General features: G+C 37.2%; 1 protein-coding gene across 1 annotated transcript; it reads right to left on the reverse strand.

Moving 5' to 3' along the window:
• Positions 1-7,623: 7,623 nt before the first annotated feature.
• Positions 7,624-8,290, reverse strand: BNAC04G54220D. Its single transcript, XM_013873093.3, has one exon. It carries the CDS (start codon positions 8,199-8,201, stop codon positions 7,770-7,772), a length of 432 nt encoding a protein of 143 aa, XP_013728547.2. The 5' UTR covers positions 8,202-8,290; the 3' UTR covers positions 7,624-7,769.
• Between the last annotated feature and the right edge of the window lie 6,744 nt (positions 8,291-15,034).

Below are 15,034 nucleotides of genomic sequence, written 5' to 3' on the forward strand. Positions count from 1 at the left end.
ATAGAAATCGATTCCTTAGAACTTAAATTGATTGTTCCTGATTTGATTTTGAGAAACCCTAATTTAGGAATCGAAACCCTAAACCCTAAAGAACTGAATTCGATTTTTATTGAGTGAATTGATTGATTTGAGGTTTTAGGATTGTTAGATTGATTGAACTAATCTGATCTAGAACTTGAATCCTAAAGGCCTTGAAACCTTTAATTAAAACCGGCAGCCTTAGTTTTAAAGTTGAAACCCTAAATTCATAAATTAAATTGCTAAGGTTGTTTTGCATACATATGAATCTGAATTGAATTGCATTCATACTGTTTGAAATCGACCAGCATGTAGAAACATATGAATTCGAATCTGATTGCGTTGAAACTCATATGGCCGTGTGGCCTTTATCTCTCTAGCACATGTAGAATCATATATTAGGATTGTTCGCACCATGGTCAATTAGTTTTACATGTCTGATCCTATTGCTTGACTACATGGCCGTGCGGCTTGTTTGCTCGCACCATGGTCGATTAGATTGATTGTTTTCTCATAGATGCGTAAGACAAGTTTGTGGCCGAGCTTGTTATACCATGCGGCCACATGATCACATTGTGAACCTAAATTGAAATGATGATGTGATTCAGATGTCGAAAATCTCAAATAGAGACTACGCAACCCTTAATCTCTCTGGAGATAACTACTTGCAGTGGGCGCTAGATACAAAGATCAGCTTAAGGTCAAAAGGACTTGGTGATACAATCATCAAGGGCAACAATAAGACCGATAAGAATCGGTATAGGGCTATAAGTATTATACGCCATCACCTCATTGAAGGTCTAAAAGATCAGCACATTACGATGGAAAATCCACTAGAGCTTTGGGATGCTTTACAGCATAGATATGATCACCAGAAAACGGTGTTACTCCCAAAGGCCACAAATGACTGGAAGAATCTAAGATTCATGGATTATAAGTCAGTGGATGAGTACAATTCTGTCTTGTTTAAGACGGTCTCGATGCTGAGACTTTGTGATGAAGTAGTAACCGAAGAAGAGTTACTCGAGAAAACATTCTCTATGTTTCATTCCTCAAACATAATCCTGCAGCAACAGTACCGAATGAAAGGCTTCCCCATACACTGATCTGATCTCGTGCCTGCTACTGGCCGAGGCAAACAATGAGCTCCTGATGAAGAACAGTGAAGCTAGACCTGTCGGATCTGCCCCATTACCAGAGGCCAATGAAGTTGAAAAGAAAAATCCCAACGAGTGCAATTACATCCAGAATGATAAGAGATCACATGGCAAAGGCCATGGTGGATACAGGAACCGTGATAATTACTCGAACGGTCGAGATAGGTACTTGACCGGCCGTAAAGGAAACCACAATAACCGTGGTCGTGGTTCCAATCTCGACCGTGGCCGAGGCGGTTATGGCTGAGGTCGAGGCGGTATATCCAAACCGTCTTACTCGACCAAATCCGTTTGTCACAGATGTGGGATGAGCAACCATTGGGCCAAGAATTATAGAACTCCTAAGCACTTGTGTGAGCTCTACCAAGAAAGTCTTAAAGACAAGAACCCGGAGGCTCATATGGTCCATGATTCCGGATATGAGGCTGATAAAGAATCTGATGTTGCAAATGACGACCTTATGAACTTTGAGACTTCTGATTGTCTCAAAGACTAAAATTTTCGATACGACTTGTTTTTATTGCTTTATGATTGTTTTATGATTGATTTGGTGTTTTTAATTTTGGTGTTTTGCAACTTTAATAAATGTAAATTTTGAAGTCTCTGAGAAATTAAATCTTATTTATAGAAATGAATGACGAAATGAGCATACTCGTGGTGGATAGTGGCACAAGTCATACAATTCTTAGAGATAAAAGATATTTCTTAAATCTCACAATGCAAAGTGCAAACGTACACACCATTGCAGGTGTAGCCGGACTGATTGAAGGTCACGGCCAGGCTTATGTATTGATGCCTAAGGGCACTCACCTAGAGATCAAAAATGCCTTGTATTCCCCAAGCTCTAAAAGGAGCCTATTGAGTTTCAAAGACATAAGATTGAACGGTTTCCATCTTGAAACATGGGAAGAAGGAAATAGAGAATTCCTTAACATAATTTCGATCACCAAAGGCTATAAAAGGATCCTAGAAACCTTACCTGCAATGTCTACTGGCCTATACTATGCAAAGGTCAGTATGATCGAGGCTAATGCCTGCGACAATTTCACTTTATGGCATAACCGGCTTGGCCATCCCGGTACTAACATGATGCGAAAGTTGATGATGAACTCACAAGGGCACACGTTCAAAGGAGTTTTCCCATACAATCTCACATGTGCAGCATGTGCACAAGGGAAACTCATAACCAGGCCATCACCAGCCAAAGTCAATAAAGAGATCATAAATTTTCTGGAAAGGATTCAGGAAGACATATGCGGACCAATACACCCACCTAGTGGGACGTTTCGGTATTTCATGGTCCTGATTGATGCATCGACCAGATGGTCGCATGTCTGCCTACTGTCCACATGGAACTTGGCATTTGCACGCCTGCTTGCTCAGATAATAAGACTGAGAGCACACTTTCCAGACTTTCCTTTAAAGACTATACGACTAGACAATGCTGGTGAGTTTACGTCCCAGACGTTTAATATTGTATGTCCATGGGGGTAAGTGTAGAACACTCCGTGGCACATGTACATACAAAGAACGGCTTGGCCGAATCATTCATTAAACGTATCCAGCTGATAGCCAGACCATTCCTCATGCGGTCTCAGCTCCCGGTATCAGCGTGGGGACATGCCGTATTACATGCAGCAGAACTGATTCGCATCATGCCATCTAGTGAACATAGATATTCGCCATCCCAGTTACTCACGGGTCATGAGCCAGACGTGTCCCACATCAAAACATTTGGATGTGCCGTCTACGTTCCAATTGCTCCACCACAGAGAACTAAAATGGGACCACAAAGGAGGATGGGAATATACGTAGGATATGACTCCCCAAGCATTATAAAGTATCTAGAGCCAACAACCGGTGATTTGTTTAAGGCCAGATACGCAGACTCACAGTTTGATGAGTCCACATATCTGACCTTAGGGGGAGATAACGGCCGGTTGAGCAAAGAATTGAGCAAAGAAATCGAATGGTCTCGACCATCAATATTTTGGCAAGATCCTCGGAATAAAGAATGTGATATGGAAGTCCAAAAGATTATACATCTTCAAAAGCTAGCTAATCAACTGCCAGATTCATTTGCTGACCCAAATCGAGTGACAAAATCGTATATCCCGGCTTGTAATGCACCAATACAAATAGATGTCCAGAAGGGACAAGGTCAAGTGGCTACAAAGTCTAATCAACGTCTCAAACGTGGCAGACCTATTGGTTCCAAAGATAAACAACCTCGGAAGTCCAAGAGAGGTGCGGGATCCGAGAGCATCAAGGAAACCGTCCAGAACATTCATGAACCGGCCGAGCCGACCCAGACGGTCGAGCCAAGTGAGCCGGCCATGCCAAATGATCCGACCGTTCCAAATGATGGGGTTCGGGACGCCGAACTTCATGGGACACAAGGGCCGGACAATCAAGAGATCTCTATAAATTATATAATGTCTGGAACGAAATGGAACATAAATGATATCGACGTCGATGATATTTTTGCTTATAAAGTAGCACTTGAGATCATGGAAAAAGATGAGGATCTAGAACCCACGTCCATATATGAATGCATGCAAAGATCAGATTGGATCAAATGGAAAGAAGCTATAAATGTGGAGTTAGAATCATTAAAGAAAAGAGGCGTTTTTGGCCCTATAACCGTGACACCTAGAGATGTCAAACCAGTGGGATACAAATGGGTCTTTGTGAGAAAGAGAAATGAGAAAGGAGAAGTAGTGAGATACAAAGCACGGCTTGTAGCACAAGGATTCTCACAGAGACCAGGAATAGATTATGAGGAAACTTATTCCTCTGTGGTGGACGCAACTACATTACGATACTTGATCAGTCTGGCCGTGAAAGAGAAGATTGATCTGCGCCTAATGGATGTAGTAACTGCGTATCTGTACGGTCCACTGGATAATGAAATTCATATGAGAGTTCCAGAGGGTATTGAGCTCAAAGATAAGAAAGGTTCTCGAGAACAGCATTGTATTAAGCTGATTAAAGCCTTGTACGGTTTGAAACAATCAGGTCAAATGTGGTACAACCGATTATCAGAGTACCTAATGAAAGAAGGTTATAAGAACGATTCAATAAGTCCAGGTATTTTTATAAAGAGATTTGACAGCAAGGGCTTCGTGATTATGTCTGTCTATGTGGACGACCTGAATGTGATTGGAACCCCTGGAGAGATTTCCCAAACGGTCGAATGTTTAAAGAAAGAATTTGAAATGAAAGACTAAGGAAAAACTAAGTTCTGTTTGGGACTGCAATTTGAGTATGTGGATAATGGAATCCTTGTGCATCAAAAGACATATACAGAAAAGATACTCAAGCAGTTTAATATGGACAAGGTTCATTCCTTGTCAAGTCCTATGGTCGTGAGGTCCTTAGACCTTGAGAAGGATCCATTCGGACCAAAGAATCCGGACGAGGAGATGCTCGGGCCGGAAGTGCCTTATCTAAATGCCATTGGAGCCTTAATGTATTTAGCTAGCCATACTAGACTGGACATTAGTTTTGCCGTGAGTTTACTGTCTAGATTCAGTTCATGTCCGACAATTAGGCACTGGAACGGAATAAAACATCTGTTCAGATATCTGCAAGGAACAACCGATCTCGGTTTGTTCTATACGAGCCGACCAGGAGATAGCTTGGCCGGGTATGCTGATGATGGGTACTTATCTGACCCACACAATGCTAGATCTCAGACATGTTACGTGTTTATACACGGTGGGGCTGCAGTAAGTTGGCGGTCCACGAAACAAACCTTAGTGGCAACATCATCTAATCATGACGAGATCATAGCCATGTATGAAGCAAGCCGAGAGCTTGTGTGGTTGAGGAACATGACCGGCCATATACTTAAAGAAAGTGGCTTGGCCGTGGGAAAGGAAAAGGAAGAACCAACGATCATCTATGAGGACAATGCAGCCTGTATAGCTCAGCTCAAAGATGGATATGTTAAGGGAGATAGAACAAAACACATCTTGCCTAAGTTCTTCTTCACCCACGACCTGCAGAAGGCTAAAGAAGTTAAAGTGGTTCAGGTTCGGTCCAGTGACAATTCGGCCGATCTGTTCACTAAGTCTCTGCCGACCTCAACATTCAGGAAGCTGGTTCATCAGATAGGAATGCGCCAGTTGAAGGATCTTCAGTGATACCTTCATCAGGGGGAGTGTCATGTGTTGTACTCTTTTTCCTGTCTACGGTTTCCATTTTTTCCCACCTTGGGTTTTTGGTTTTCCTAGAGAGGTTTTAATGAGGCAACGTCGTGCATGATACAAACCCATATGGTTATGGCATCCAAGGGAGAGTGTTATAAATCATTATGTGGATGGCCCATAACCAAAGACCAAGACAAGGCCCAGTCGTGTCCAAGAGGAGAGAGAGTCGGCGGCCAAGATCCTAGTCGCCAAGACTTAGGATGTTTTCCATTTATCTGTTTTAGATTTTTTCCTATTTCATGTTGTATTAGGTTTTGGATAATTTCCTTTTTCCTATACTTTGTAATCCTTATATAAGGAACCTCTATTACTCATTAATAATGCACAGAAACAATTCCCCATTCTTTTACAACAGAAAACATTTTTATTTATTTATTTTGGGTGAAATAGGAAAACATTTATTAAGGCTCAAAACACAACAAAACTAATGTAATGAGATTTTTAGAGCATTCTCAATTATGAAGTTTTCAACAATTTTCTCACAATTTAAATAATAAAATAAGTATAAAAGTAAGAAAACCAAAAAATATTTAGCAAAAAAAAAGAAAGAAAACTAAAAAATGTAGAATCGAAGAGATAATTTTTTGTATGCAAGAAATTCAAAAAGAAATCTGAAAAACTGTTAATGTGTCATTTTGTCGATTATTCTTTATAGTTATTTAAAATTTATTTATTAAATTATATTATATCTATATTATTAAAAGAGAAGTACCCATTAAAAGATACCACTAAGTTTTCTAACTTATTAACACTTCCATGCCACTGAGAATTAAATTAAACTACATATTTTAATGCTTGTCTTTTTCAGTTAAATTAATGAGTTTTCCTTAATCAAATTTAAACTTAATGTCATTAAATGAACCTACCTATTTTAATGCTTGTATTTTCCAGTTAAATTAATTAGTTTTCCTTAATGAAATTTAAACTTAATGTCATTAAATGAACCTAAAAATACTTCATATTTAACGTAGCTTATTACGGACGAGTACGGCCCAATAATGAACTTGAATTTTATTTTTACGAAAACGTGAATCACTTGACTTATGTAATATTTAAAATATATTAACTACAATATAACAAATGCATATAACCTACCTATACTTTAGTTTGAAATGAACATGCTCAAGTTTTATATAGTCAACTTACATCATGCATCGATCGATGTACAATAGTCAAACCACCTATAGTTTTTGTTTTCTTTATAGGATGTATCAACCAACCAATCATCCCACTGATTTTCTAAGCTTTATAAGAAAACAAATCAATAAATACAAACTCAAAATCCAATATCTTCTATTAATCAAAACATAATATCTTCAATGTCGTATCTTTAATGTACCTATTAAATATATAAATTGTAACCATAATTACACTAATTATAAGAATAGATTTGATTCCAACCAATTGATCTTTTACTTCGGTAATTGATTTGCTTGCAGAAGAGGAAACAATAAATTTAAAATTTATAAGAATATAAAGATATAGAGATTCCAACCAATTGCCTATATTTACGTATGATTTTCGCATAATAAGCTTCAAATTGAACATTGAAAAAGATAGAGAGATTTTTTTAAATCTTTTACCGACACAGAACTTAAACAAAACGAAGAGTTAAAGGTAATTTTTTTTGTTACACTTCCCGGAAAAAAACGGTTACAACATGGGCTTTCATAATATGGCATTTTAACATATTAATGTTATGGACATTTAATAATTATCTTGACCAAAAACAAAGACTATAAATAATTAATTATTAACAAAATTATGAAATTATTTACAATTTGATGACTAATTCATCACCCTTTTTTATATGTTAAAATTTTCATAGAAGTTTAAAAATCATTTTATTTTCTTTAAACATGTATAACTAATTTATATTCTTTTATGCCATACTAAGTCATGATATAATATTTCTTCATATTTTACATTAATAACTATTGTTTTTATATATCGTCTACAATTCTCTAATTATGTCTATTTGTTCAATTTTGTATATGATATCGAATATTCATCATAAATAGATGGTTTAAGATGACAAAAAAAATTATTTACTTGGTGAATATAATACATCAAATATTACAAATACATCATTTAGTTAAATAAATAGCCAAAAAGCGAAAATTCATATCCGCGCTCAGGGTCTAGTTAAAATTAAACGATGAGAAACCTTTGTTGAGAAATAACGAAAAACATGCAATGATATTCAAAACCAATTAAAAAGCTGCATGTACGGATGTACAAATAGCGGCTATAATTACATACTCAAAAGTCAAAACAAATATGCAAAACAACATATGTGCTCATCAATAATACGTACGTACGCGAAACATTTTTAAACTAAATACACGTATTAGGCACATGAATGTACGTATATTCGAAATCATGTTTTAAACCGCAAGGCCGATGTTTTGCGGTCACGTTTGGCCTTCATCAAACCGCTCAAAACCTTAACATATCGACCCATCATACCTTTAAATTTAACACCACTTTCCCCACCTTGCTTCTTGACCACCAGTTGCATCGTCTGCTTGATCCCTTCGTCTTCCCCGAAATGTTGACCTAGAGAGTTCTTGTTTTTAACATTAGCTTCTTCATTCGGTTCTTGCTCGCTTCTCATCAGATTATTCAAACTCTTACGATCAATCTCTAGGTCTTTGTCTTGCTCTTTTTCTTTATCTGGTTGTGCGCTTTGCGTGGACAGGTCTTGGTGTTGCATCTCGCTGACGAGACTTGACGACCATGGTTTTCGGGTTCTTCTCGACATGCTCAGATCGAACCGTGGTTTGATCGGATTTATTACTTCACTTCCCATGTTTGATCATACAGAATGATAATCTATTTCTCATGAGGAGATAACTATATATGAGGAGTAGCTAGGAGTAGTTGTTGGTCCATTTATTTTCCTTTTAAAAATATTTGCTTGTCTATGTTACTCTGATTTGTACCGCAAGAGATGAGGTCGGTGAGTTTTGAGGTTAGTTTGCTTTATTAATAAATAAAGAAATGATTTCGATTTTGACACATATATGTTTAGTCTGTAATCTAGCTACATCATCATATTTTCGATTGATTGCCTACTAATATGCATAAAAAACACAATGGTTATCATTTGAATATAACTACTGTAAACTTAATTTGTAAGTAATATAGTATATATTTACTGAGTTACAAGTATATGAAGAGAAGAGAAACCACTCTAAATCCTATATCTTATATAATCTTAATCTCTTGTCTGAAATTTTCAATACAAAAAGAAAATGACGGAAGAAGAGTGGTTAGAGTGAGATATCAATATGAAAGGTAGAATCAAAGCAACTTCACAAGTTTATAAGAAGTTTTGACAGGAGACCCAATAGACAAGTTGGAGTGTCAACACAAACAGAAGTGAATGACTATTGATCGGCTACTTCATTTGTGCCCCCTATTTCAAGCATCGCCATGAGTTTGACATGTTATCAATATTTGTTTTCTTTTCTTTTATTTTGAACAAAATTTAATTATACTCAAGTTTTGTGTGTTTCTGAATTTGATTTTTGCCCAACCGTGAATATTAAGAATATTGATCAAGGGTCGGAAACCTAGAAAGTACACCTTCTTCCATAATGCGAGTAGAGGTACAATTTTAGAGACACCCCCAAATCTACTATAAGCTATAAGAAATTTTTCACTAATACTCAAAATGAAACACAAAGATAAGACAAAATACATAAAGATAGAGGTGAGAAATCTTTCATTAGTTGTGTGATAGGCCATGGATTTTACCCACTTTTAGCCATGGTTTATAGGTGTTTTAATAACTAATTATTATATTATAGAGTCTATTTAGTATGTTTATAGAATCATGAGTGATTTGGAAGAAAGTGATGATTTTGGAGCCTTTTGGAGATATTTGGAGATAGCATCCGAGCTGGCCATCGAACAAGACCATCGGTCGACATTCAGAGATAATAATCGATCGATGCACATCATGTGATATCGGTCGACGGCGAATCGCGCAGAAAGCCCGTTTGGTTTCAGCCGACTTAGAGCCCAAGTTTTCACCAATTTACAAGATTAACCCTGACGAGTTTTAACCTAATTATATAAGTTTGCCAACATGTTAGAGGCAAAGTGTGCTTTCTTGTTTTACTATTTTCACAGCAAAAGGTTTTCTATGATTTATAGTAGATTAGAGAGAAGATCCAAAGAGATTTGTGATTGGAACTCCATTGATATATCTATTTATTTATCTATGCAGTTTTTATACATAATTGATGTTATGAATTGCTTAGCCATGTCTGAGTAGTTCTCTTGTTAGGTTTAGGGTTTAAATAGGTTATGAGGGATTAGCCCCAATGCTAAGTTGTGATATTCATCATTGGGATTGTCATTAAAGTATTTTTCTAGTTTAGCTACCTAGAACTTGATCTAGGAGTTTGAGGTAAAGGTCATCACTTGCATCTCACCCTGAATCCATCCTAATTGAGCTAAGATTGCTAGAGTAAGGCGAGAGCTGATCTAGGAAGCTTAGTGAGCACATTCAATCCGCGCATTAAAGCTTGACCAAACGCGTCGATCGATATTCTAATCGAATAATCGGTTGACGGTTCAACAAGTGTATCGATCGATATTCCTATAGAATCATCGATCGACACTTATATCGGGTCAATAGACAAACCTAGAAAACGAGAGCCTAATTGTTTGTTTATAAGTGTTGAGCTCTATAATAACATGCATAAAACTTATTAGACATCTATAGGATTATAATCTTGATTACCTGAATAAAAACCCTAAGTCTAGCTACTTTTATCTAAGTACTAAAACCCCAATCAAATCAATCGAGCAACTGCCTTGCTCACAAACTTGCAACTTTCTATTTAATCATAATCAACCTAGCTTAATCAATCTGATTAGATTTATTAGGTTCTCTAACTCCCTGTGAATTCGATCCCTAAGTACTAGTTAGGGTAATTTGAGTGAGATCATTGTCATATTCATATTCATCTTCATCCAAAGTGTAAGATATTGTTTAGATCTTAAAACCCAAGTAAGAAGTAAAAAACTTAGTTTTATATGGAAAATACAAACTAAACATGTTATCCAAAAAATAGTGTCAACGTGGGTCAAGTTTGGTCAAAATGTAAATATTAATATTTACTTTTGTGGGAATCGAACGGTCACCGCTCACCCGCTGGAAATGACCGCTGGGTGGATTATCGGAATTTTTCCCAATAAGGGTTGATATATTTTCATTAATTCGGTCATAACTTTGGGGTTATATTTCCAAATGATTTAAAACTACTTTCATTCGATAGATAACTCTATTTCCTATTTCGTTCCAAAAGATGAGCTTCAATTTGGATTGTTAAGAGCTTCACCCAAGTCAAATTTTCAGATATGAAGAACCCCTTCCCTAGCTCTTGTTTCTCCTCTATTCCAAGTATCCATCCTCTCATAAACTCCAATAACCCTTAAAAGGACTCGAAGAGTATGTAAACGTGAAATGCAACCTAACTACAATAAATAAACTAAAATGCATATATACAATCATAAATGATGTAAAATGATGACAACGATAATGAGAAAGAAGGTTATAAATGCATAAAACTGCATGTATTACTCCATAAAAACTGCTCATGCTACTTTGGCCACGTATTATTAATTCATTTCAACAACTCGGTTTTGCTTTCTATTCAAATTAATTTTATTGGTTGATTATAGATGGATTGAGGCAATTATGATATATGAGGAAGATCATATTTTAGATTGAGTGAGGACAAAAATCCCATATTTGAACAATTCTTTCTGTTTGTTACGTTGCTTTTCAAGATTCCTCAATTGAAATGAAACTCAAGGTGTGTGGACACTACAAGAAAACAGCGGTATTGTGACGGACATTCCGACGGAAAATGAAATCCTCGGAATATCCCGAGGAATTTGTGAGGAAATTCCGAGGAAACACAAAATTTGGTTTCCTCGTAATTTCCTCGGAATATACCGACGAAATTCCGAGGAAATACTAATCCGTCGGAATATTTTTATGGAATACCGAGGAAAAACGTATTCCTCGGAAAAAACCGATGAATTCCGAGGATATATTATAGCCGTTAGAGAGCCGTTGGGGGATTTTAAAAATTCCGAGGAAATTCCGACGAACTAACCGTTGGCGTCAGAATTCCGTCGGAATTTCCTCGGGCTGTCGGTAGGATTTCAACTATAAATACAAGCACCCCTCTTCCTCTTCATTCACTCCATATCTTCATCCTCCCTCTTACTCTCTTTACACACGAATTTGATTCATAAAAAACATGTCTTCTTCAAATTATTTTCGTTCTTGGATCGGTCGACCTCATTTGGATGCGAACATGAGATTGCTTACGGAAAAATACCAACAAGGTATAACCGAATTCATGGGGTTAGTTCACCGACAACCGGAAGCAAAAACAGGTATGTTAAGATGTCCTTGCTCTAATTGTAAAAATAGAAAGGTTATTAAAGAGTGGGATGTTTGGACTCATCAATATTTGAGTGGGTTTACACGAAGTTACAAAATTTGGTATCATCATGGGGAAACTGATTATGAACATGGTAGTACTAGCGAACCTCAGCCAGCGGTTAGATTAGAAGAACCAATTAGAACGGATGTAGATTATGGTGTAGGTACTGAGCAGATGGTAAATGATCATTTTAGAGGGAAAGATTTACCCAATGCACAAGCTAGGAGATTTTATGATATGTTGGATGCTGGAAAGCAACCATTGTACGAAGGTTGCAGAGATGGTCATTCAGCTTTATCATCTGCTACAAGATTGATGGGCATTAAAACAGATTATAATTTGGCTGAAGACTGTGTGGATGCGATTGCTGATTTTGTAAAAGGTATTCTACTCGAGGATAATGTAGCTCCTGGTTCATACTACGAGGTTCAGAAACTCGTAGCTGGTCTTGGTTTATCGTATCAGGTAATAGATGTATGCAGCGACAACTGCATGATTTATTGGAGGGCGGATGAACAGCGGGTACATGCAAATTTTGTGGAAAGCCTCGTTATAAAGATACGAGTGGAAGAGTTCCAGTGCCATATAAAAGGATGTGGTATTTGCCTTTGACGGAAAGGTTACAGAGGTTGTATCTGTCTGAACGCACAGCGCAACCAATGAGATGGCATGCGGAGCACTCAACAGATGGTGAGATCAGACATCCTTCAGATGCAAAAGCGTGAAAGCATTTCCAATCAAAGTATCCCGACTTTGCGTATGAGAGAAGAAATGTCTACCTTGGATTATGTACTGATGGTTTCAGCCCGTTTGGCAAGAGTGGAAGACAGTATTCTCTATGGCCCGTCATTCTTACACCATACAACCTACCCCCAAATTTGTGCTTGCGACGAGAGTTTTTGTTTCTCTCGATTCTCGTTCCCGGACCAGAGCATCCTAAGAGATCACTTGATGTGTTTCTTCAGCCACTAATATATGAGTTGCAACAATTATGGGCTCAAGGTGCTGAAACATACGATGTTTCGTGTAAAGAAAACTTTCAAATGCGGGCAGTACTAATGTGGACAATAAGTGATAAGAAGTAAAATTAAAAATAACAGATTTGTTCGACAATCAATTTGGTTGACATTGTGTACATATTACATATATACAGTATTTGGGTTGGTTTGCATATATATGTTAAACATTTTAAGACTGAGTAGAGTGTGTAGGTCCTTTGTATATATGAACGACCTTAAATGCTTCATTCTCTATTTGTTTGGGTATAAATTTTGTTATAGCCATTGGCACAATAAATGGTCTCTTCTTTACATCTCTTTATCTTTATATATAAAATACACTTTTCTTCTCTCTCAGGGGGTCCACGTCGACATCCACGTCATCAATTCGGTCGACGTCGTGGCGACACGTGTCCCATGAGGTTGAAATTCAGCGTATCATTTAATCAAGTGTCTGGATATTTTATGGGCTTCATCTTCATTTGGGCTTTGTTATTGAAATTTAACGTTGGCCCGGTTATGTTCTTAAGGTTCTTATCGTTCTTCGATCTCTGCCATTCGGAGAGACATATCTGCTTCTGTGGCGTCACGGATTCCGTTCCTTGGTGTTTGGATCACGTCCTTTAGCCTTCTTTCGATCACTCGAAACGAAACTACTTCCAGATCCATCCCATTAAACATGTTTTTAATTCCTTTGGCCATGATCTACACTTTAATGTGCGTTAATCTTCGGTGTTTCTACTGGTATAAAAAGATATGCTTTCTTCCTCTCAAAACCATCCTCTCTACAGATGGTTCTCTCTCTTTCTCATCTCTCTTTGCGATTTCTCTGAGATTATAAGTTTCCGTTGTTATTGTTTAGAATTACTACTGTTTATGTATCTGACCGGAGTTAGATACGGCGGTGTTGGGCCATTCCAGGAAGCAACATGCCTTGAATCGCTTCATCTCAACGGCTGCAGTTTCGGCAACCGTAAAAACAACAAAGAAAGCTTATTTCCTTCAAATGGCTAGCTCCTCTGATCTGAAGTAGGTTCCTGTTCTTCCACCGTTGAGGTTAAGTTGCCGCGTTTAGCTCTAACTGGAAGTTCGCCGTATGTCTCTCTTCGGGAAGATGCATCACCTTTTTTGGTAACTGAGCTTACGTATTCCTCTAAGGGATCCCAATCTCAATCACCACCACGCCGTTGCTCATGAAGGAATTGGATCCCTTGTTGGGTTCTTCCAGATCTTATGTCTTTTCCTGAGTGATTCAGATAAGATGCTTACGACAAGGTAAAGTCTTTTGTCCTTTTGGTAGTAGTTGTTGTCTTATTGTGAAGGATTTGGATTGAAGATGTGTTTTTTCAAAATGATTGGCAGCTTGATGTGATTGGTATTGACGAAACAGAGAACTGGAAATCTTTATGAGTTTTGTTGCAAAGACGCTGATGATGATGGCAACACTGTTATTGTTGCAGTCGTTGATGGTGATTATTTAAGGTGTTACTTGACATTTTTACTTCAAATCTTTAACATTTTCCGTTGAGCTTTAACTTTAATGATCCTTTCTTGGTAAAATTTAGGAGGAGTTGGTGATGTTCTTGATATTGTACCAATAGATGATTCTGACACAAAGCTAACTGCAAGGTGTAAGGTTTGTGGACACAAAGGTTTCTTCACTGTGAGGAAGACTTGTGACACCAGAACCGAGCTGATCGGTGGGGTTGATGTCTATATGCCCGTTTGTCTTAAGCACTATATCAATAATCAAATTGTCATCAAAGCTTCAAAGTAAGTTTTGGATTCTAACAAGGTAAGAGCTGACACCTGTATGGAGACAGTTGCTACTATGATCTAACTATGACTTGCTGTGGAACGAACTAAGCATATATTATAGTGAGATTCTGTTCTTTGAAAGTGCCCTGTTGGTTTGTTATTTTCTAGTCTTACAAGTTTTTTTTTGTAAAAGGCTTTCATTTTTTTGAATAGTATGATTATCTTTAGCAAAAAAAGGTATGATTATCATACTAATCTTGATTACAACATTAAAAAATTTAAGAAAATATAAAAAATAAAAGTTATAACACAAGCTTGATAAAACATCTACGTAAGCACCCTAAGTTTTGAGAGAAAGAGTGAAATATTACTAAAACATATCTTATTATTTTTGTTCTGAGAAAAAAATCGAA

This window comes from Brassica napus, chromosome C4 (assembly GCF_020379485.1).
Source record: "Brassica napus cultivar Da-Ae chromosome C4, Da-Ae, whole genome shotgun sequence".
Taxonomy (NCBI): Eukaryota; Viridiplantae; Streptophyta; class Magnoliopsida; order Brassicales; family Brassicaceae; genus Brassica; species Brassica napus.